This window comes from Schistocerca gregaria, chromosome 2 (assembly GCF_023897955.1).
Source record: "Schistocerca gregaria isolate iqSchGreg1 chromosome 2, iqSchGreg1.2, whole genome shotgun sequence".
Taxonomy (NCBI): domain Eukaryota; kingdom Metazoa; phylum Arthropoda; class Insecta; order Orthoptera; family Acrididae; genus Schistocerca; species Schistocerca gregaria.
In genome coordinates, this window is record NC_064921.1 from 350,936,813 (window position 1) to 350,952,371 (window position 15,559).

Below are 15,559 nucleotides of genomic sequence, written 5' to 3' on the forward strand. Positions count from 1 at the left end.
GCCCGTTGAAAATGCAACTTCACTGTCACGCATTAAAGAAGTTAGAAAACTTCAAAAGTCGATTTTCTCAAAAATTGTTTGGAGCTGCATTGAACTGCTTTGCAAATTTATTATTTGCATTCTGAACTTCACATACCATACATCTAAAAAAAAAATACAAAAATCTGTTGCTGTCTGGTCTCCTAGTCAGTCATGTGTACCTCCATTCATTACTCTAATACATAAAATAAAATGCAGTTAAAAGAGATCTTTTTTAGAATTCCTCCCCCTGTTATTTTATTTTTATTAATTTGTGTGTGGGGGGTGGGGGAGAGAGGGGTGGGCATGTTTCTGTGTGCATGTTCCGAATATACTCAGTTTTACATACTTTTACAAAGTGCTCAAACACCTTGGAGAATTAATGAAAGATTGTATTATATCATGATTTTTAATTTACTGTATCAGATGCAATCCAAGCCAGCATAATGAAATCATAATTTTAAATTTCAGTATGCGCAGTTTTGTTACTATTGTATTGTAATATGGTGTCCCTTTAAACTCAAGTCCGTATGCTGTATTCACATATCACTGAGAACGATTTGCAGACATTAATTTTATTATTGTTCTTCAAATGGCTCTCAGCACTATGGGACTTAACTTCTAAGGTCATCAGTCCCCTAGAACTTAGAACTACTTAAACCTAACTAACCTAAGGACATCACACGCATCCATGCCCGAGGCAGGATTCGAACCTGCGACGCGACCGTAGCGTGCGGTTCCAGACTGTAGCACCCAGAACCGCTAGGCCACCCCCAGCCGGCTATTCTTCTTCAGTGGACAGAAAAACTATACCTATACTAAAAGTTCCGTGACTAAACAAAAGAGAGAAAACGGTCACATACCTTTCACAACAAAAATTTGTCCATGTCATTTTGAAACTGCAACTCGTGCCTGTATCTGCATATGTTTAAACAAAACTGTAGAAAAAAATCACTGGATGGACTGCAAATGATCCAAATTTGTCCCCAGGAGTTGCATGTGTAGCATTAAAGGCTTGGCCAGATAGAATGAAGCCTGATAGTGCAGCTCAGGTGAAGGGTTCTTGTGGCATTAAGAAAGCTTGATCAGACAGAACGTGGCCTGGCACTGCGGTGGATGTCTGTGGCATCCAGCAGCAAGGGATACCACATGGGCAAGAGTGGCTGATCCGCAGCGTCTGCTGTTGCTGTGTCAGCTGTCACCCTGTAAAAATGGTCAAAACTTCATGAACAGCTTGCACGTACAGTGCAATTGTCATAGTGGTTAGAGAACATAGCAGTCAAATGCGCCAGCAGGTGCAGACAGCTGTAGTGGTGAATCTGTATTCTGAGACAACTTGGCACTGGCAGGGTGCCAAGCCAATGACTGCCGCATCAAAGGCGCTTTCTGCATGACAGGCATGACGTAATAATAAGCATTTCAGCAATGTGATCTAGTCACTGTGGCTAACGACCACAGGCCGCATTCTATTGGGCTAGGCCTTAAGGGAGAAGTACAGAACATGTGCAGAAGGCTACCTCTTCTCACCTTTAGAAAACTGAAGTACCTGCGTACAAACTATGATGCAACATTTGCAGGTACAATTAACTACAAAGATTTTGTTCTTGCTTAGGAAAAGAATATTCATCACTAAACAGCTTGTGAGTATAAATATCGGTTACTTACATTGTGTATAGAAGATCATTTTCGAAGATATTGTCTGAGGGGTATAAAAGCTTATTTCTGAAATTATCAGCTTCATAAACTATTCCTAACCAAAATCACATTTATAGAATTATGAATTTCATTTATGACACAAGACTGTAGTTTCACATGTAAATATATTTGCATACAAAAGCTTTAAATTGTTTATAAAATTAAATTTTAAATAATGTTTAAAGGATTCTCCAATTTAGTATAATAAATGGAAGCCTGTGAAGTTCGATGTAAACAGAGAATTAATCTAAAAGTTTTCTGTAGGCAAGTATCAGAAAATACTTGATAATATTTTTAACTTAATGTTACAATTTTTCAGATTGTATAGTAGACTGTGATAAAGTTTCATATTTTTATAAAAACATTGGTTGAAGTGTCACAGTTATGAAAAAAGGAAAACACTGACTATATCATGTCTATTGCGCACAATTCAAAAATACTGTTACAGACTGAAGTGTATAATGTAAGCAATGCTCACTACATTTCAAGTAGTGGAAAATTACCTACAAAGCAATTTTTACTTTTTACAGTCATTAACAGAATGATATGGTGTATGGAGCATACATCTACGCTTGTACATATAAATAATACTGCTAAAGAATACCTGCTCCAGTTTGTACTTTGCAGTCAGCTGTGCAGGTTTGCATGATACATATTCCTATCAGTGATCAAAGTTAATAACACATAAAAGCAAAATGTGATGTAAGCAATTACAAGCACAAACTGGTGCAGTTGGATAGAGCCCATGACCTGTCAGAGCTTACAATCCAAAACTTGTCAGTACTTAAGACTTATGGATATATTTCTACGATCGCACTAAAAAAAAAAATTGTTTCTTGATGTTCCCAGGTATGTTCACAAACATATGTCTTTTGTTATAGAAAATATGAATATTCATTTGTTAGCACATCTGAAAACAACAAAAACCTAATGGCAATCATTTCCATACAGTCTTTAAATAGCCTAATTCAATACACAATGTACATAATAAGAGTAAAGAAGGCTTTACTCTATAGTACAACTTACCTAGAGACCATTCTACACAAACATTGAATTCAAAAACAGCTAAATTTTCAGACAAGTATCAGCATTAATGGAAGCAAAATCACAGACAATCGTTCAGCTTGACTGAACATAGAGGGTGTAGGGTGGGGAATATCCTACTTTTCACATTATAACACGCACACGGTTTCAAAACAGTCCAGTGGAATCATAAAATTAAATTTAAAAAAAAAAAAAGCTATGCAGCAAAATGGTTCCACCACGTATTATACATTGCACAAATAATTGCATAACATTGAGCAAAATTGGACATGATTTTGGATGGATTGAAAACATCTTCAGCTAACGAAATAGTTGAAATTATAATACATTATTGCACATTATTCCATTTGCAATGTAATACATTGAAAAAAAGCAATTTCATAAATAGTCTCCCTGTCTTCTTTTATTCTCTGCCTTCATTCACACTGGTAACTTCCATCATCCAGACCAAAGTCCTCTTCATCAAACAGCACCTCATCCAACACTGAAAAAGAAACAAAGTTTTTTTAGAACACTATTTTTTTAAAGCAGCACGCTCACAGAAAATCTTAAATTATCTTTAAATATGCCTCAGTCACAGAAAATGTGTGTACACATTAAAGGTAATGATGTATGGTGGCCCCCTTCCTTTCCTTGCTGCTTCCTTTCTGTCCTAACCATCCTGCTTGCACAGTTACAAGTTCCGTGCTTTATCCACCTCTAAGAGCAATCACTGTATTACTATCCCCATCTGTGTGCAACTTCTTGTGGTCTCTTTCTTTGACCTTTCTGTTCATCCATAACATTCACACTGCAAATTGAGAAAATTTTGTGTGTCTTCTATACACAATGGCCTCTGGTGAGTAAGAAGGACCAACTCTCTCTTGTAGCACTATTAACAAGAAAAATGTTATGTGATTTATGATTTGTGTCAAATGCTGACTGAAAAGAAAGTGGTATTTCAGTATATCTTCATGTAACAGAAGCTGAAATAGTATCCACTTAGACTAATGATGTGATGACTACAGTAGATCAAGAACTTAAACACTGCTCATTTTCATACAAAATAGTTAATAGCAGCATTGTGGCTGCTGCTGTGTTGTACTGCTTGATCACAGAGATTACCAAATGTATCATACTTCTGATATCTTTCAAATTCTGGTACTTCAGAACTAAGATGCCAAAAGCAAAAAAGTGTGCAGATAAAATAATTACAGTTAATCAGGTGGTTCCTTCTTCCATTATAACAAAAATCAATATGGCATACATATCACATGGATATAGAATATGCAATTCTTACATAAGTACACTTAATAACTTACTCAAAAATAAAAATATCAATTAGAAGTTCGTTTGAAGTAGCATATAGAAAATATTGTTGTGCTCTTAGCTCGCTATGCACTAGAAATGCTACTTATTTCGAAACCGGAGAATCATCCCTTAGAATCCATTTGAATAGCAAAAGATTGAGTTTTCGCTTCCCTGCCAGTTCCTTATGGGGTTAACAACACAGCCACAGTGTTTCTAGGCTATCCAGTTAAGGGCAATCTGTCTTATTTTGAGACCTCACATGTATTTGGTGACTTTTGCTGGGTTATATTTGCCTCCCTCCCCCCCCCCCCCCCCCCCCCCACCCCACCCCTCTCAAATCAACCCAATACCTCAACCAAACTCTTTTCAGCAGGTAATCACCGCTCCACCTTTATACACGCCAACATATTTAACATTTCTCTTTCACCCTATCTATGGCGTTGACAATCTTCATTTTTTCCCTCTTGGTCAGAGTAACTCCCACCAAAAAGTTTAATATTCTCATCTCAGTCACATTTCACTCTTTCTCATCATTATTCTTCACTGCCCAGTCTTCCACACCATAGGTCACACATAATTAGAGCACATGTTCATAAATTTTTCAATATTGCCATCTCTCCAAACTGCCCGAGCTTTACTACTTCTTCAGAGTAGCCACTTCATCCTAAACTTAAGAATTTCATTTGATTAAGAATTTCTTCATAAGTGATACTTGTTCCATCTCCTTAGATTTCACATCCCAAATATTCTTTCATGGCTCTATTATCATTGAGTCCTTGTGCTTTCAAGAGTCTCAATCCACCTACTTCGCTTTTCTGTACATTGTGTCTAATATTTCCATTCAGCACAATATCACCTCCAAACAGCTGGGTCAATGAGATTTTCACTCTGCAGTGGAGTGTGCGTTGATATAAAACTTGCTGGCAGATTAAACTGTGTGCCGGACCGAGACTCGAACTCGGGACCTTTTTAGACAGTTTCCCTTTCTCATTTACATAAATACTGGGATGATTCCCAAATTCCTCCTCCAAGAATACAATACAAAAAGAGTTAAAATGTGAATGTACAGAGAATAAAGTTCACATGATTCACAGAGAGAAAGTGCACAATATGTTCCTCCCTTAGGTTACCTCGATTATTGTGGCATCAGGAGGTGCACATGGCCACGCAGGTAGGTAATAAAATGTAAAAAAAATGTCGCATCCTGAAATCGCAGATCCCATATTAAATGAAATACATGCTGGTTAAGATCATTTTTCTCCTATTTACACCCACAAAGGTCTGCCATTTTCTGTTCATAGACAGTCCACACTTCCCAATTTCTGTTGGCATAATTGCGACAATCAGTTCATTTTCCTTCTGAAGCCAAGAGCCTCCATCCTTTACCATATGCAAAGAGTGACATGTATAGAATATAAAAAAAAAACCATAATACTCAGTAATGATGGCATAATGTTGATGTTTTCAGTTTATGGTTCCCTTCATGCAGTCACTCCTACATTACAGCAGGGTCGAAGTAAATCAAAAAATTAACTTCTACAAGAAGGGAATACAGGTTATTATGCCAATGGCTTCATAGCATTTACATGTCTGTGAATATGTTCCATATGTTATTATCATTAAGTGATGCTGGCTGCCATTTTGTGATTTTGCATTACTAGTTTTTTGATCAAAGCTCAAACAAAATTAAAAGAATTATCAATGCAATTAAAACTCTGATTATGTTTCTATTTTAAAACGACCTAGGAAGCACCAAAGGAAAACTATCAAGTGATCATACTTTTCAGGAAAAGTTTCAAATTAAGTGTGATAGATTACTTTATTTTGATGAATCGTAACTACTTAATATCAAAATAACAAGAACAAAAATAAAATAAGTTGATTCATTCTCAAGTTGAGTTGTCCGACTATGATGCAAGAGAATACCTCCCCCCCCCCCCCCCCCAGACTAATCTTAAATGCACTTGAAAAATGAATAAAAAATATAATTTTGAATTATTTACTCAAAAGTAAAACATTTCCCAATAACAACTCTAAAAACTGATGTAAATGTGCTTTACTCACATATGAATGAGGCAACACAACTGACACAAAATCATTCCAGATTTTTTATATTACTTCACTACCGCATGTGTAACTGGTCTTTCTGTGCCTAGGTAATGATACAGGGTTCCCTCTTTGCAAAGAGTTTGCTCATATGACCACAGACTTCGATGTAACACAGGGCAAATGTGTTCCCTGCACCTAACAAAAGAGGTTGCTGAACCAGGAGGTAGCATCTGAGGAAAAACTGTGATTGGCTAATGATTTATCTTGTGGAGTAACATATCATGTTGCTAAAGTGATGTGTTACCCAACATAAACCTAATTGACAAATGTGCTGGCGAAGTAAAAAGTATAATTGGTATAATGTCAACTTTATCCTGATGCCTCATGTCCTTGACTTCCTCAGCCAGTTGGATGTATTTTTCAATTTTTTCTCCTGTTTTCTTCTGTATATTTGTTGTATTGGGTCTGGAAATTTCGATTAGTTGTGTTAATTTCTTCTTTTTACTGGTGGGTATGATGACAGGTTTGTTATGTGGTGGTGTTTTATCTGTTATAATGGTTCTGTTCCAGTATAATTTGTATTCACCATTCTCCAGTACATTTTGTGGTGCATACTTGTATGTGGGAACATGTTGTTTTATTAGTTTATGTTGTATGGCAAGTTGTCGATGTATTATTTTTGCTACATTGTCATGTCCTCTGGGGTATTCTGTATATGCTAGTATTGTACATCGGCTTGTGATGTGATCTACTGTCTCTATTTGTTGTTTTCAAAGTCTGCATTTATCTGTTGTGGTATTGGGATCTTTAATAATATGCTTGCTGTAATATCTGGTGTTTATTGTTTGATCCTGTATTGCAATCATGAATCCTTCCGTACCATTGTATATATTGCCTTTTCTTAGCTATGTGTTGGATGCGTCTTGATCGATGTGTGGCTGTGTTAGATGATTCAGGTGCTTGCCATGTAGTGTTTTCTTTTTCCAATTTACTTTCTTCGTATCTGTTGATGTTATGTGATCTAAAGGGTTGTAGAAGTGGTTATGAAATTGCAATGGTGTAGCCGATGTATTTATTTGAGTGATTGCTTTGTGTATTTTGCTAGTTTCTGCTCAGTAGTTTTAGATCATCCATGTATAGCAAATGTGTGATTTTGTGTTGTTATGTTCCAGTAATATTAATCCATAATTTGTATTATTTAGCATGTTGGTGGTGGTGGTTGTTGGGATGTTTAAGGGGGACTAAACAGCTAAGGTCATCAGTCCCCCTAGCATGTTGGATAGTGGGTTCAGAGCAAGGCAAAACCAGAAAGGACTTGAGTCTCCTTGGTATATTCCACACTTAATCTGTATTGGCTGTGATGTGATATTATTTGAATTTGTTTGGATATTAAGTGTGGTTTTCCAATTTTTCATTACTATGTTTAGGAACTGTATCAATTTAGTGTCTACTTTCTATATTTCCAATATTTGTAGTAACCATGAGTGGGGTACATTATCAAAAGCTTTTTGGTAATCAATGTATGCGTAGTGTAGCAACCTTTGTTTAGTTTTAGCTTGATATGTCACCTCTGCATCTATTATCAGTTGCTCTTTACACCCTCATGCTCCTTTGCAGCAGCCTTTTTGTTCTTCATTTATAATTTTGTTCTGTGTTGTATGCGTCATTAATTTCTGTGTAATGACTGAAGTTAATATTTTGTATATTGTTGGCAGGCATGTTATGGGGCGATATTTAGCTGGAATTGCTGTGTCTGCTTGATCTTCAGGTTTCAGATAAGTTATTCCATGTGTAAGTGTATCGGGCAATGTGTATGCGTCTGCAATGTAACTGTTAAATAATTTAGTTAGATGTGAATGTGTTGAGGTGAACTTCTTTAGTCAGAAATTTGCTATTTTATCTTTTCCAGGGGCTTTCCAATTGTGCGTAGAATTAATTGCTCGGGTGACTTCACGTTGCAAAATTATCACTTCAGGCATTTGTGGTATCATCTTGTATGTGTCTGTTTCTGCCTGTATCCACCGTGCATGTCTGTTATGTTGGACCGAGTTTGACCACATATTGCTCCAGAAGTGTTCCATGTCTGCTATGTTTGGTGGATTGTCTATTTTAATGTGTGTGTTATCTATTGTCTGGTAAAATTTCTTTTGGTTTGTGTTGAATGTTTGGTTTTGTTTCCTTCTATTTTCACTTCTTTTGTATCTTCTAAGTCGTTTGGCCAATGCTTGTAATTTCTGCTTCTTTTCATGTAATTGCTCTATCGCTTCTTGTTGTGGGATTTTACCTAACCTTTTTCGTTTTTTGTCTGATATTTCATTCCTTATAAATTGTGTTAGTTGTCCGATGTCTTTTCTCAGTTTTTCTATTCTGATCTGTAGCCTGTGTTGCCATGCTGGTTTTGTGGGTTTCTTCTGTGTCTTGGTTGGTTCTGATCTCTGCCTAGAGAGTATATTTAGTGTAGTGAGTGCTCCTAAACCAGTAGTTTTAACACTTCCATAGTTGTATTTTCATTTATTTTGTTGTGTATGATTGTGTTGATAGTTGTTATTGTTGTTTCGAATTGTGGGTTATTTGGTGGTCTATGCAAGAATGGTCTAATGTCTGTATTTGTATCTTTGTATTCTATATACATGTCAGCTGAAATTTTTCTTCTACATCTAACATGTGTGTCACTTCGTGTTCTATTTGTGCTTGTTATGGTAGCTGTATTAAGATTCAATTTTCCTCTGATTGTTTAAATGATGGTGGTGTTCTTTGTTTGTTTGCTCTGGGATGTTTGAGTCCATTACTGTATTTTCTTCTTCTTCTTCTTCTGATTGCATATTATTTTGTTCCAGTATTTGTTGTACTTGTTGTTTGATGTTTTCTAATTCTGACGGGTATCCTGTTATTTTTTATTATTACACAGATCTTATCAGCTAGTCGTTGTTCTGTTACAAATTTTAATTCTGGGTATCTGGTAATAAATGTTGTGTATACTTGTGATCTGTATTCAGTTATGTTGGTTCCTAAGTTTGTTGCTTGATTATTATTATTATTATTATTATTATTATTATTATTATTATTATTATTATTATCAACTTCATTGTGTGTGGCAGTAGCTGAAGCACATTTGTGCAGAAGAAATTTTCTTCTTGCAACAAATTTGTGTGCACACTGTGACAGTTGGCAGCAATAGAACATTAGTTGTAAACTTGTTATTGGTTTTCCAGTCTGCCAATGCACAAGGTATTAGATTTGAAATGGCTGTGGTCGAGACAAAAGAAAAAACAATTGCTGACTTTAATAATAGACTAAAAATCCACAATGCTGATTTAAAAGATAAAATAGATAAGAAAGTCCTGAAGTCTGAGGATCATATTCCAGATTCACAAAGGGAAAACTTAAAAATAAATAATCAAATGGTAGCTGAATTAGAATTTACTGTCATAAAGTTAAGAAAAGGAATTACATTTTGGCATATCTGTAAGAGCTGATTTTATGGTAAATCCATTAATTGTAAGTTTTGTTGAGTTTCATGTTGAATCAAAAATTTTGGAACATTTGTAATTTTGCACCAATGGTGTATTGGAATGAGATACTGTTGGCATCAAAGTTTCATTGTTGTATTGTTCTTAGTTATTGATCAGTGTTGTATTGAGTAGAACATTGTATTGCACAGTTTGCGAATTTCGAGATGGCACAGTTAGAGGCGCCACCGCCTGAATTAAATTTTGTGTGAAACTCAAGAAAACCTTTATAGACACACCAAATTCTGCAGGAAGCCTACTGTGATGAGTGCTTAAGCTGTACTTGGTGTTATGAATGGTTTACATGTTTTAAACATGGCAGGGCGGAAGTTAAAGATGACCCTCACTCAGGACGCCATCCTGTGCATACCGATGATACTAATGTCAAAAACATCAACAAAATTGTGCATACCAATTGAAGACTGTCTGTCTGAGAGATAGCAGAAGAAGTAACATTTCAGCTGGATCATGTCATGAAATCCTGACACAGTATTTTGGAATGCATCGTGTTGCCACCAAGTTCATCCCACAGCTCATGAGTCAAGACTCAAAAGACCTTCGCCTTGCAATCTGTGAAGAGCTTTTACACTATGCAAATGAGAACGAGATGTTCCTTAAGAGAATCGTAACTGGATATGGGTCTATGGTTATGATGTTGAGAACAAGGTATAATCTTCACAATGGGTAGGGGAAGGTTCTCTAAGACCAAAAACAAGCTCATCAGGTCAGGTCAAACGTCAAAGCCATGCAGACAGTTTTCTTTGACTTTGAAGTATTAGTTCATCATGAATTCGTGCCACAGGGGCAAATTGTTAATCGAGGGTACTATTGGGATGTATTGCGATGCCTGTGAGAAAATTTGAGAAGGAAAGCGCCAGAAATGTGGCGAGACAATTCATGGCTCATGCATCACGATAATGCACCTGCACAATCATCCCTGTTGGTGACTGCCTATTGCAAAATCACTGTGGTGCCTCATCCTCTACATTTTCCAGTCTTGACCTCTGCAGATTTTTTAAAATTTATTTCCAATATTGAAAACTTCATTCAAATGACGAAGATTTGTAATGACAGATGAAATAAAAGAAAATTCATAGACGACGCTTCACACAATCCACCAAGAGGCATACCAAGACTGCTTTCAGAAGTGTTTTGCCTTTGGGAGCTGTGTGTCAATTGTGGAGGTGAGTATTTTGAAAGAGACCATGCACAATAAGTAAAAGGTAAGTATAGAAAGGACAAAGTTCCAGAATTTTTTGAACAGACCTCACATTTCAATACAGGATACAGATTTAAGTAAGTTTGATGTTTCTTGTCCCAATTCATCAACTTCAGAGGAGAGTAGTGTGATTTACTTGAACCAAAATGTCAAACACTTGTTAACTATTAACATGCCTCCTTCACCATATGTGGTAACTTAAACAATTTGGCTTGCATTTAAACTTCTCAGTTTCAAGATGAACTGTGTAGACTTCAGATGTCAACTAGCTTCTGGTGTTAATTTATGTGATGTACATGGCATTTTCATGAGATTAAGTGTAAATGATGTGCAGTTAACGTTTAGTTAAGTGGTTACTTATGAAGAAGACAGTGTGAGGTTTGACTATAAATTTAGATTTGAACTTTGTGGATTGTCAAATAATGACTTTAAATATGTATATTTTTTTTAAGAAGGGAGAGAACGAAAAGGTGGTTTGAAGCAGAAGGCAGATACCCTCATGACTAAATTAAGCAAAGTGAAATACATGGATTGAATAATCTACCCAAAGATATACATTGGGGAACACTTTTCAACACCACAGGATGAGGAGGTTGTAAGTAAGTGCTATATTACTTCCTTTTTGATTTCTGTATAATGGTTTCTCATTCTCCAACTATTCTATCTTCTTTAAATTATAGCTTATTTCCCTATCCTGTCTATAATGACAAAACAACTGGAAGTTAGTGAGCGGTTCGCTAAAAGCACAAGCGTTGCGTTCTCTCACGCAGGTAGTCTTAGCAAATTACGAATACCCATAAATCATCAATGAAAATCATACCTGTGTAGGTCAATGAGAAATATAGAATGTTGGGGTATTTTTCTCAAACAGAGTTGTTTTGCTGAAAAGTCTTAGCACTGTTCAGGCTTCAGAATAAATAAGCAGTTATAAACAAAATATTAATTGCTTGTTGGTACATACCTACATTGTAACTGAAGATAAGGTTATACCAATGAATTTTTACCACAAATGAAGAAATTATATGTATCAAAGCATGTGGAATAAGGCCCACATATTTTGCTTTAATAGTTGTAATTCCCATGCAACCACAGTAGAGAAAATTTTGAAAGAAACTTGACTGCATAATGACTTTACCTTCGTGGAGTAAAGGAATAATACAAAAAATACATATGTAAATACAGAACCATATAATACCTTAAGATGAACTCAACTATGTAACACTTAAGGGTAATAATTTTCTCTGTAAAATCGCACTGACTACACTTAAGTAGCTATACAATAAGGATAGAAATTTCACTTAAAACTGAGAGACTGCTCTTTTCTAGCGGAAATCTTGATAATTAATCCTAGCATAAACTGTCGGCATAATGTTTACATTTCCGATGAGTATTTGAATGAAAAGATTGTACAATTGTATGATTAAAACCAGAGAAAAAATGATTATAAAAAACGCAACTAATTTAACTACGTATGCAGGATTTTAGCATTAGCGCATCGAAGAAGGAAGAAGCAGGAAAGCTGAAAGGTACCCTTATATAGCAGCTGGCTGATGAGCTAACATCCAGATGAGATTCACATAGAGTAATTAACAGTGGTAGCAGCACAATATGCCGGCAAGAAGCATAAATACACTTTAGTTACAGTGATTGGAAAACAGAGAAGTCAAGAATTAGATATGCAGCCTTAATAAAGTAGAAATAAGTTAATTCAAAGTATAGGAGTGAAGATGAGAGTTTTATAATGGAAGTTAGATACTGTAGCCTGTTATATATAATAAGGTTATGAATAGCATAGGTTTACTAAGGGAAGAGAATCTACACCTAAGTGAGGGAGAATATAGGAACACTATCACTGTAAAACTTGGATGGTTGTTAGAAAGTTGCCTCCTGAGGAAAGAGATGTGCTTGACAGTTTCTACAGAAGTAGAATGCTGTTGGTCTTGATGCTTACTCAAAATTTCCAAAATAGAGGAACCTACCACCTGAGATGTAATGGGCCAGTAAATATTTTTGATTAATGAATCAATAATAAGAAAGCAGTTATCTTAGTTTTGTGTGTTGTTCCTAATACGAGTGAAGGAATATTGTATGCAGTGCAATAAAAGGTTACCATTTGCCCTAAAGTGTAACTCACCTTGCTTATGGCAGCAACAAAATGAATAAGTATGTGCTGTAATCATTATGGCAGCATATTTTGCAAGTATACCATACTAGAATTGAATAAAAAAATAGGAGTTTGTGTAAGCTACTATGAACAGCATAATGAACCCTTTATTGCAGCCAAGATAGACACAAAGTCCATGCCTACCACAGAAGTACAAGATTATATGCCAACTAGCTCCACAGATGAAGAGATTAATGAAATGTACGATGAGATAAAAGAAATTATTCAGATAATGAAGGGCGATGAAAATCTAATAGTCATGGGGGACTGGAATTCAGTAATAGCAAAAAAGAAGAAAAGGAAAAGTAGTAGGTGAATAAGGAATGGGGCTAAGGAATGAAAGAGGAAGCTGCCTGGTAGAATTTTGCACAGAGCATAACTTGATCATAGTTAACACTTGGTTCAAGAATCATGCAAGAAGGTTGTATACATGGAAGTGGCCTGGAAACACTGGAAGGTTTCAGGTAGATTATATAATTATAAGACAGAGATTTAGGAACCAGGTTTTAAATTGTAAGGCATTTCCAGGGGCAGATGTGGACTCTGACCACAATCTATTGGCTGTGAACTGTAGATTAAAACTGAATAAACTGCAAAAAGGTGGGAACTTAAGGAGATGGGACCTGGATAAACTGAAAGAACCAGAGGTTATAGAGTGATTCAGAGAGAGCATTAGGGAACGATTGGCAAGAAAGGGGGAAGGAAATACAGTGGAGGAAGAATGGGTGGGTTTGAGAGATGAAATAGTGAAAGCAGCAGAGGATCAAGTAGGTAAAAGGACAAGGGCTGGTAGAAATCCTTGGGTAACAAAAGAAATAATTGAATTTAATTGATGAAAGGGGAAAAAATAAAAATGCAGTAAATGAAGCAGGCAAAAAGGAATACAAATGTCTCAAACATGAGATCTACAGGGAGTGCAAAATGGCTAAGCAGGGATAACTAGAGGACAAATGTAAGAATGTAAAGGCATATATCACAGGAAAATTAGAGAGACCTTTTGAGAAAAGAGAACCACTTGTAGGAATATCAAGAGCTCAGACAGAAAACCAGTTCTAAGCAAAGAAGGGAAAGCAGGAAGGTGGAAGGAGTATATAGATGGTCTATACAAGGGTGGTGTACTTGAGGACAATATTATGGAAATGGAAGAGGATGTAGATGAAGATGAAATGGGAGATATGATACTGTGTGAAAAGTTTGACAGAGCACTGAAAGACCTAAGTCGAAACAAGGCCCCAGGAGTAGACAACATTCCATTGGAATAACTGATTGCCTTGGGAGAGCCAGCCATGACAAAAATCTACCATCTGGTGAGCAAGATGTATGAGACAGGCAAAATACCCTCAGACTTCAAGAAGAATATAATAAGTCCAATCCCAAAGAAAGCATGTGTTGACAGGTGTGAAAATTACTGAACTATCAGTTTAATAAATCATGGCTGCTAAATACTTTACAGACGAATGGAAAAACTGGTAGAAGCCGACCTTTGGGAAGATCAGTTCAGATTCCGTAGAAATATTGGAACACGTGAGGCACTACTGACCCTATGACTTATTTGAGAAGATAGGTTAAGGAAAGGCAAACCTATGTTTCTAGCATTTCTAGACGTAAAGAAAGCTTTTGACAATGTTGACTGGAAAACTCCCTTTCAAATTCTGAAGGTGGCAGGGGTAAAATACAGAGAGTGAACGGCTATTTACAATTTGTACAGAAATCAGATGCCAGGTATAAGAGTCGAGAGGCATGAAAGGGAAGCAGTGGTTGGAAAGGAAGTGAGACATGGTTGAAGCCTACCCCCGATGTTATTCAATCTGTATATTGAGCAAGCAGTAAAGGAAACAAAAGAAAAATTCAGAATAGGAATTAAAATCCATGAAGAAGATATAAAAACTTTGAGGTTTGCCAATGACATTGTAATGCTGTCACAGGTAGTAAAGGCCCTGGAACAGCAGTTGAATGGAATGGACAGTGTCTTGAAAGGAGGATATAAGATGAACATAAACAAAAGCAAAACAAGGATAATAAAATGTAGTCAAATTAAATCAGGTGATGCTGAGGGAATTAGATTAGGAAATGAGACACTTAAAGTAGTACATGAGTTTAGCTATTTGGGGAGCAAAATAACTGATAATGGTCAAAGTAGGGAGGATATAAAATGTAGACTGGCAAGGAAAGCGTTTCTGCAGAAGAGAAATTTGTTAACATCGAGTATAGATTTAAGTGTCAGGAAGTCATTTCTGAAAGTATTTGTATGGAGTGTAGCCATGTATAGAAGTGAAACATGGACGAAAAATACTTTAGACAAGAAGAGAGTAGAAGCTTTCGAAATGTGGTGCTACAGAAGAATGCTGAAGATTAGATGGGTATATCGCATAACTAATGAGGAAGTACTGAATAGGATTGGGGAGAAGAGAAGTTTGTGGCACAACTTGACCAGAAGAAGGGATCGGTTGGTAGGACATGTTCTGAGGCATCAAGGGATCACCAATTCAGTATTGGTGAGAAGTGTGGAGGGTAAAAATTGTAGAGGGAGACCAAGAGATGAAACACTGAACAGATTCAGAAGGATGTAGG

The 15,559-nt window shown here is 36.2% G+C and overlaps 1 protein-coding gene across 1 annotated transcript in view; it reads right to left on the reverse strand.

Moving 5' to 3' along the window:
- Positions 1 to 1,819: 1,819 nt before the first annotated feature.
- Positions 1,820 to 15,559, reverse strand: part of LOC126337034 (uncharacterized) — a 105,739-nt gene continuing 91,999 nt past the window's right edge. Inside the window, exon 14 of the mRNA XM_050001336.1 lies at positions 1,820 to 3,241. Within this exon, the coding sequence (XP_049857293.1) occupies positions 3,174 to 3,241 (68 nt within the window). The 3' untranslated portion in view covers positions 1,820 to 3,173. The remainder of the gene's footprint in view (positions 3,242 to 15,559) is intronic.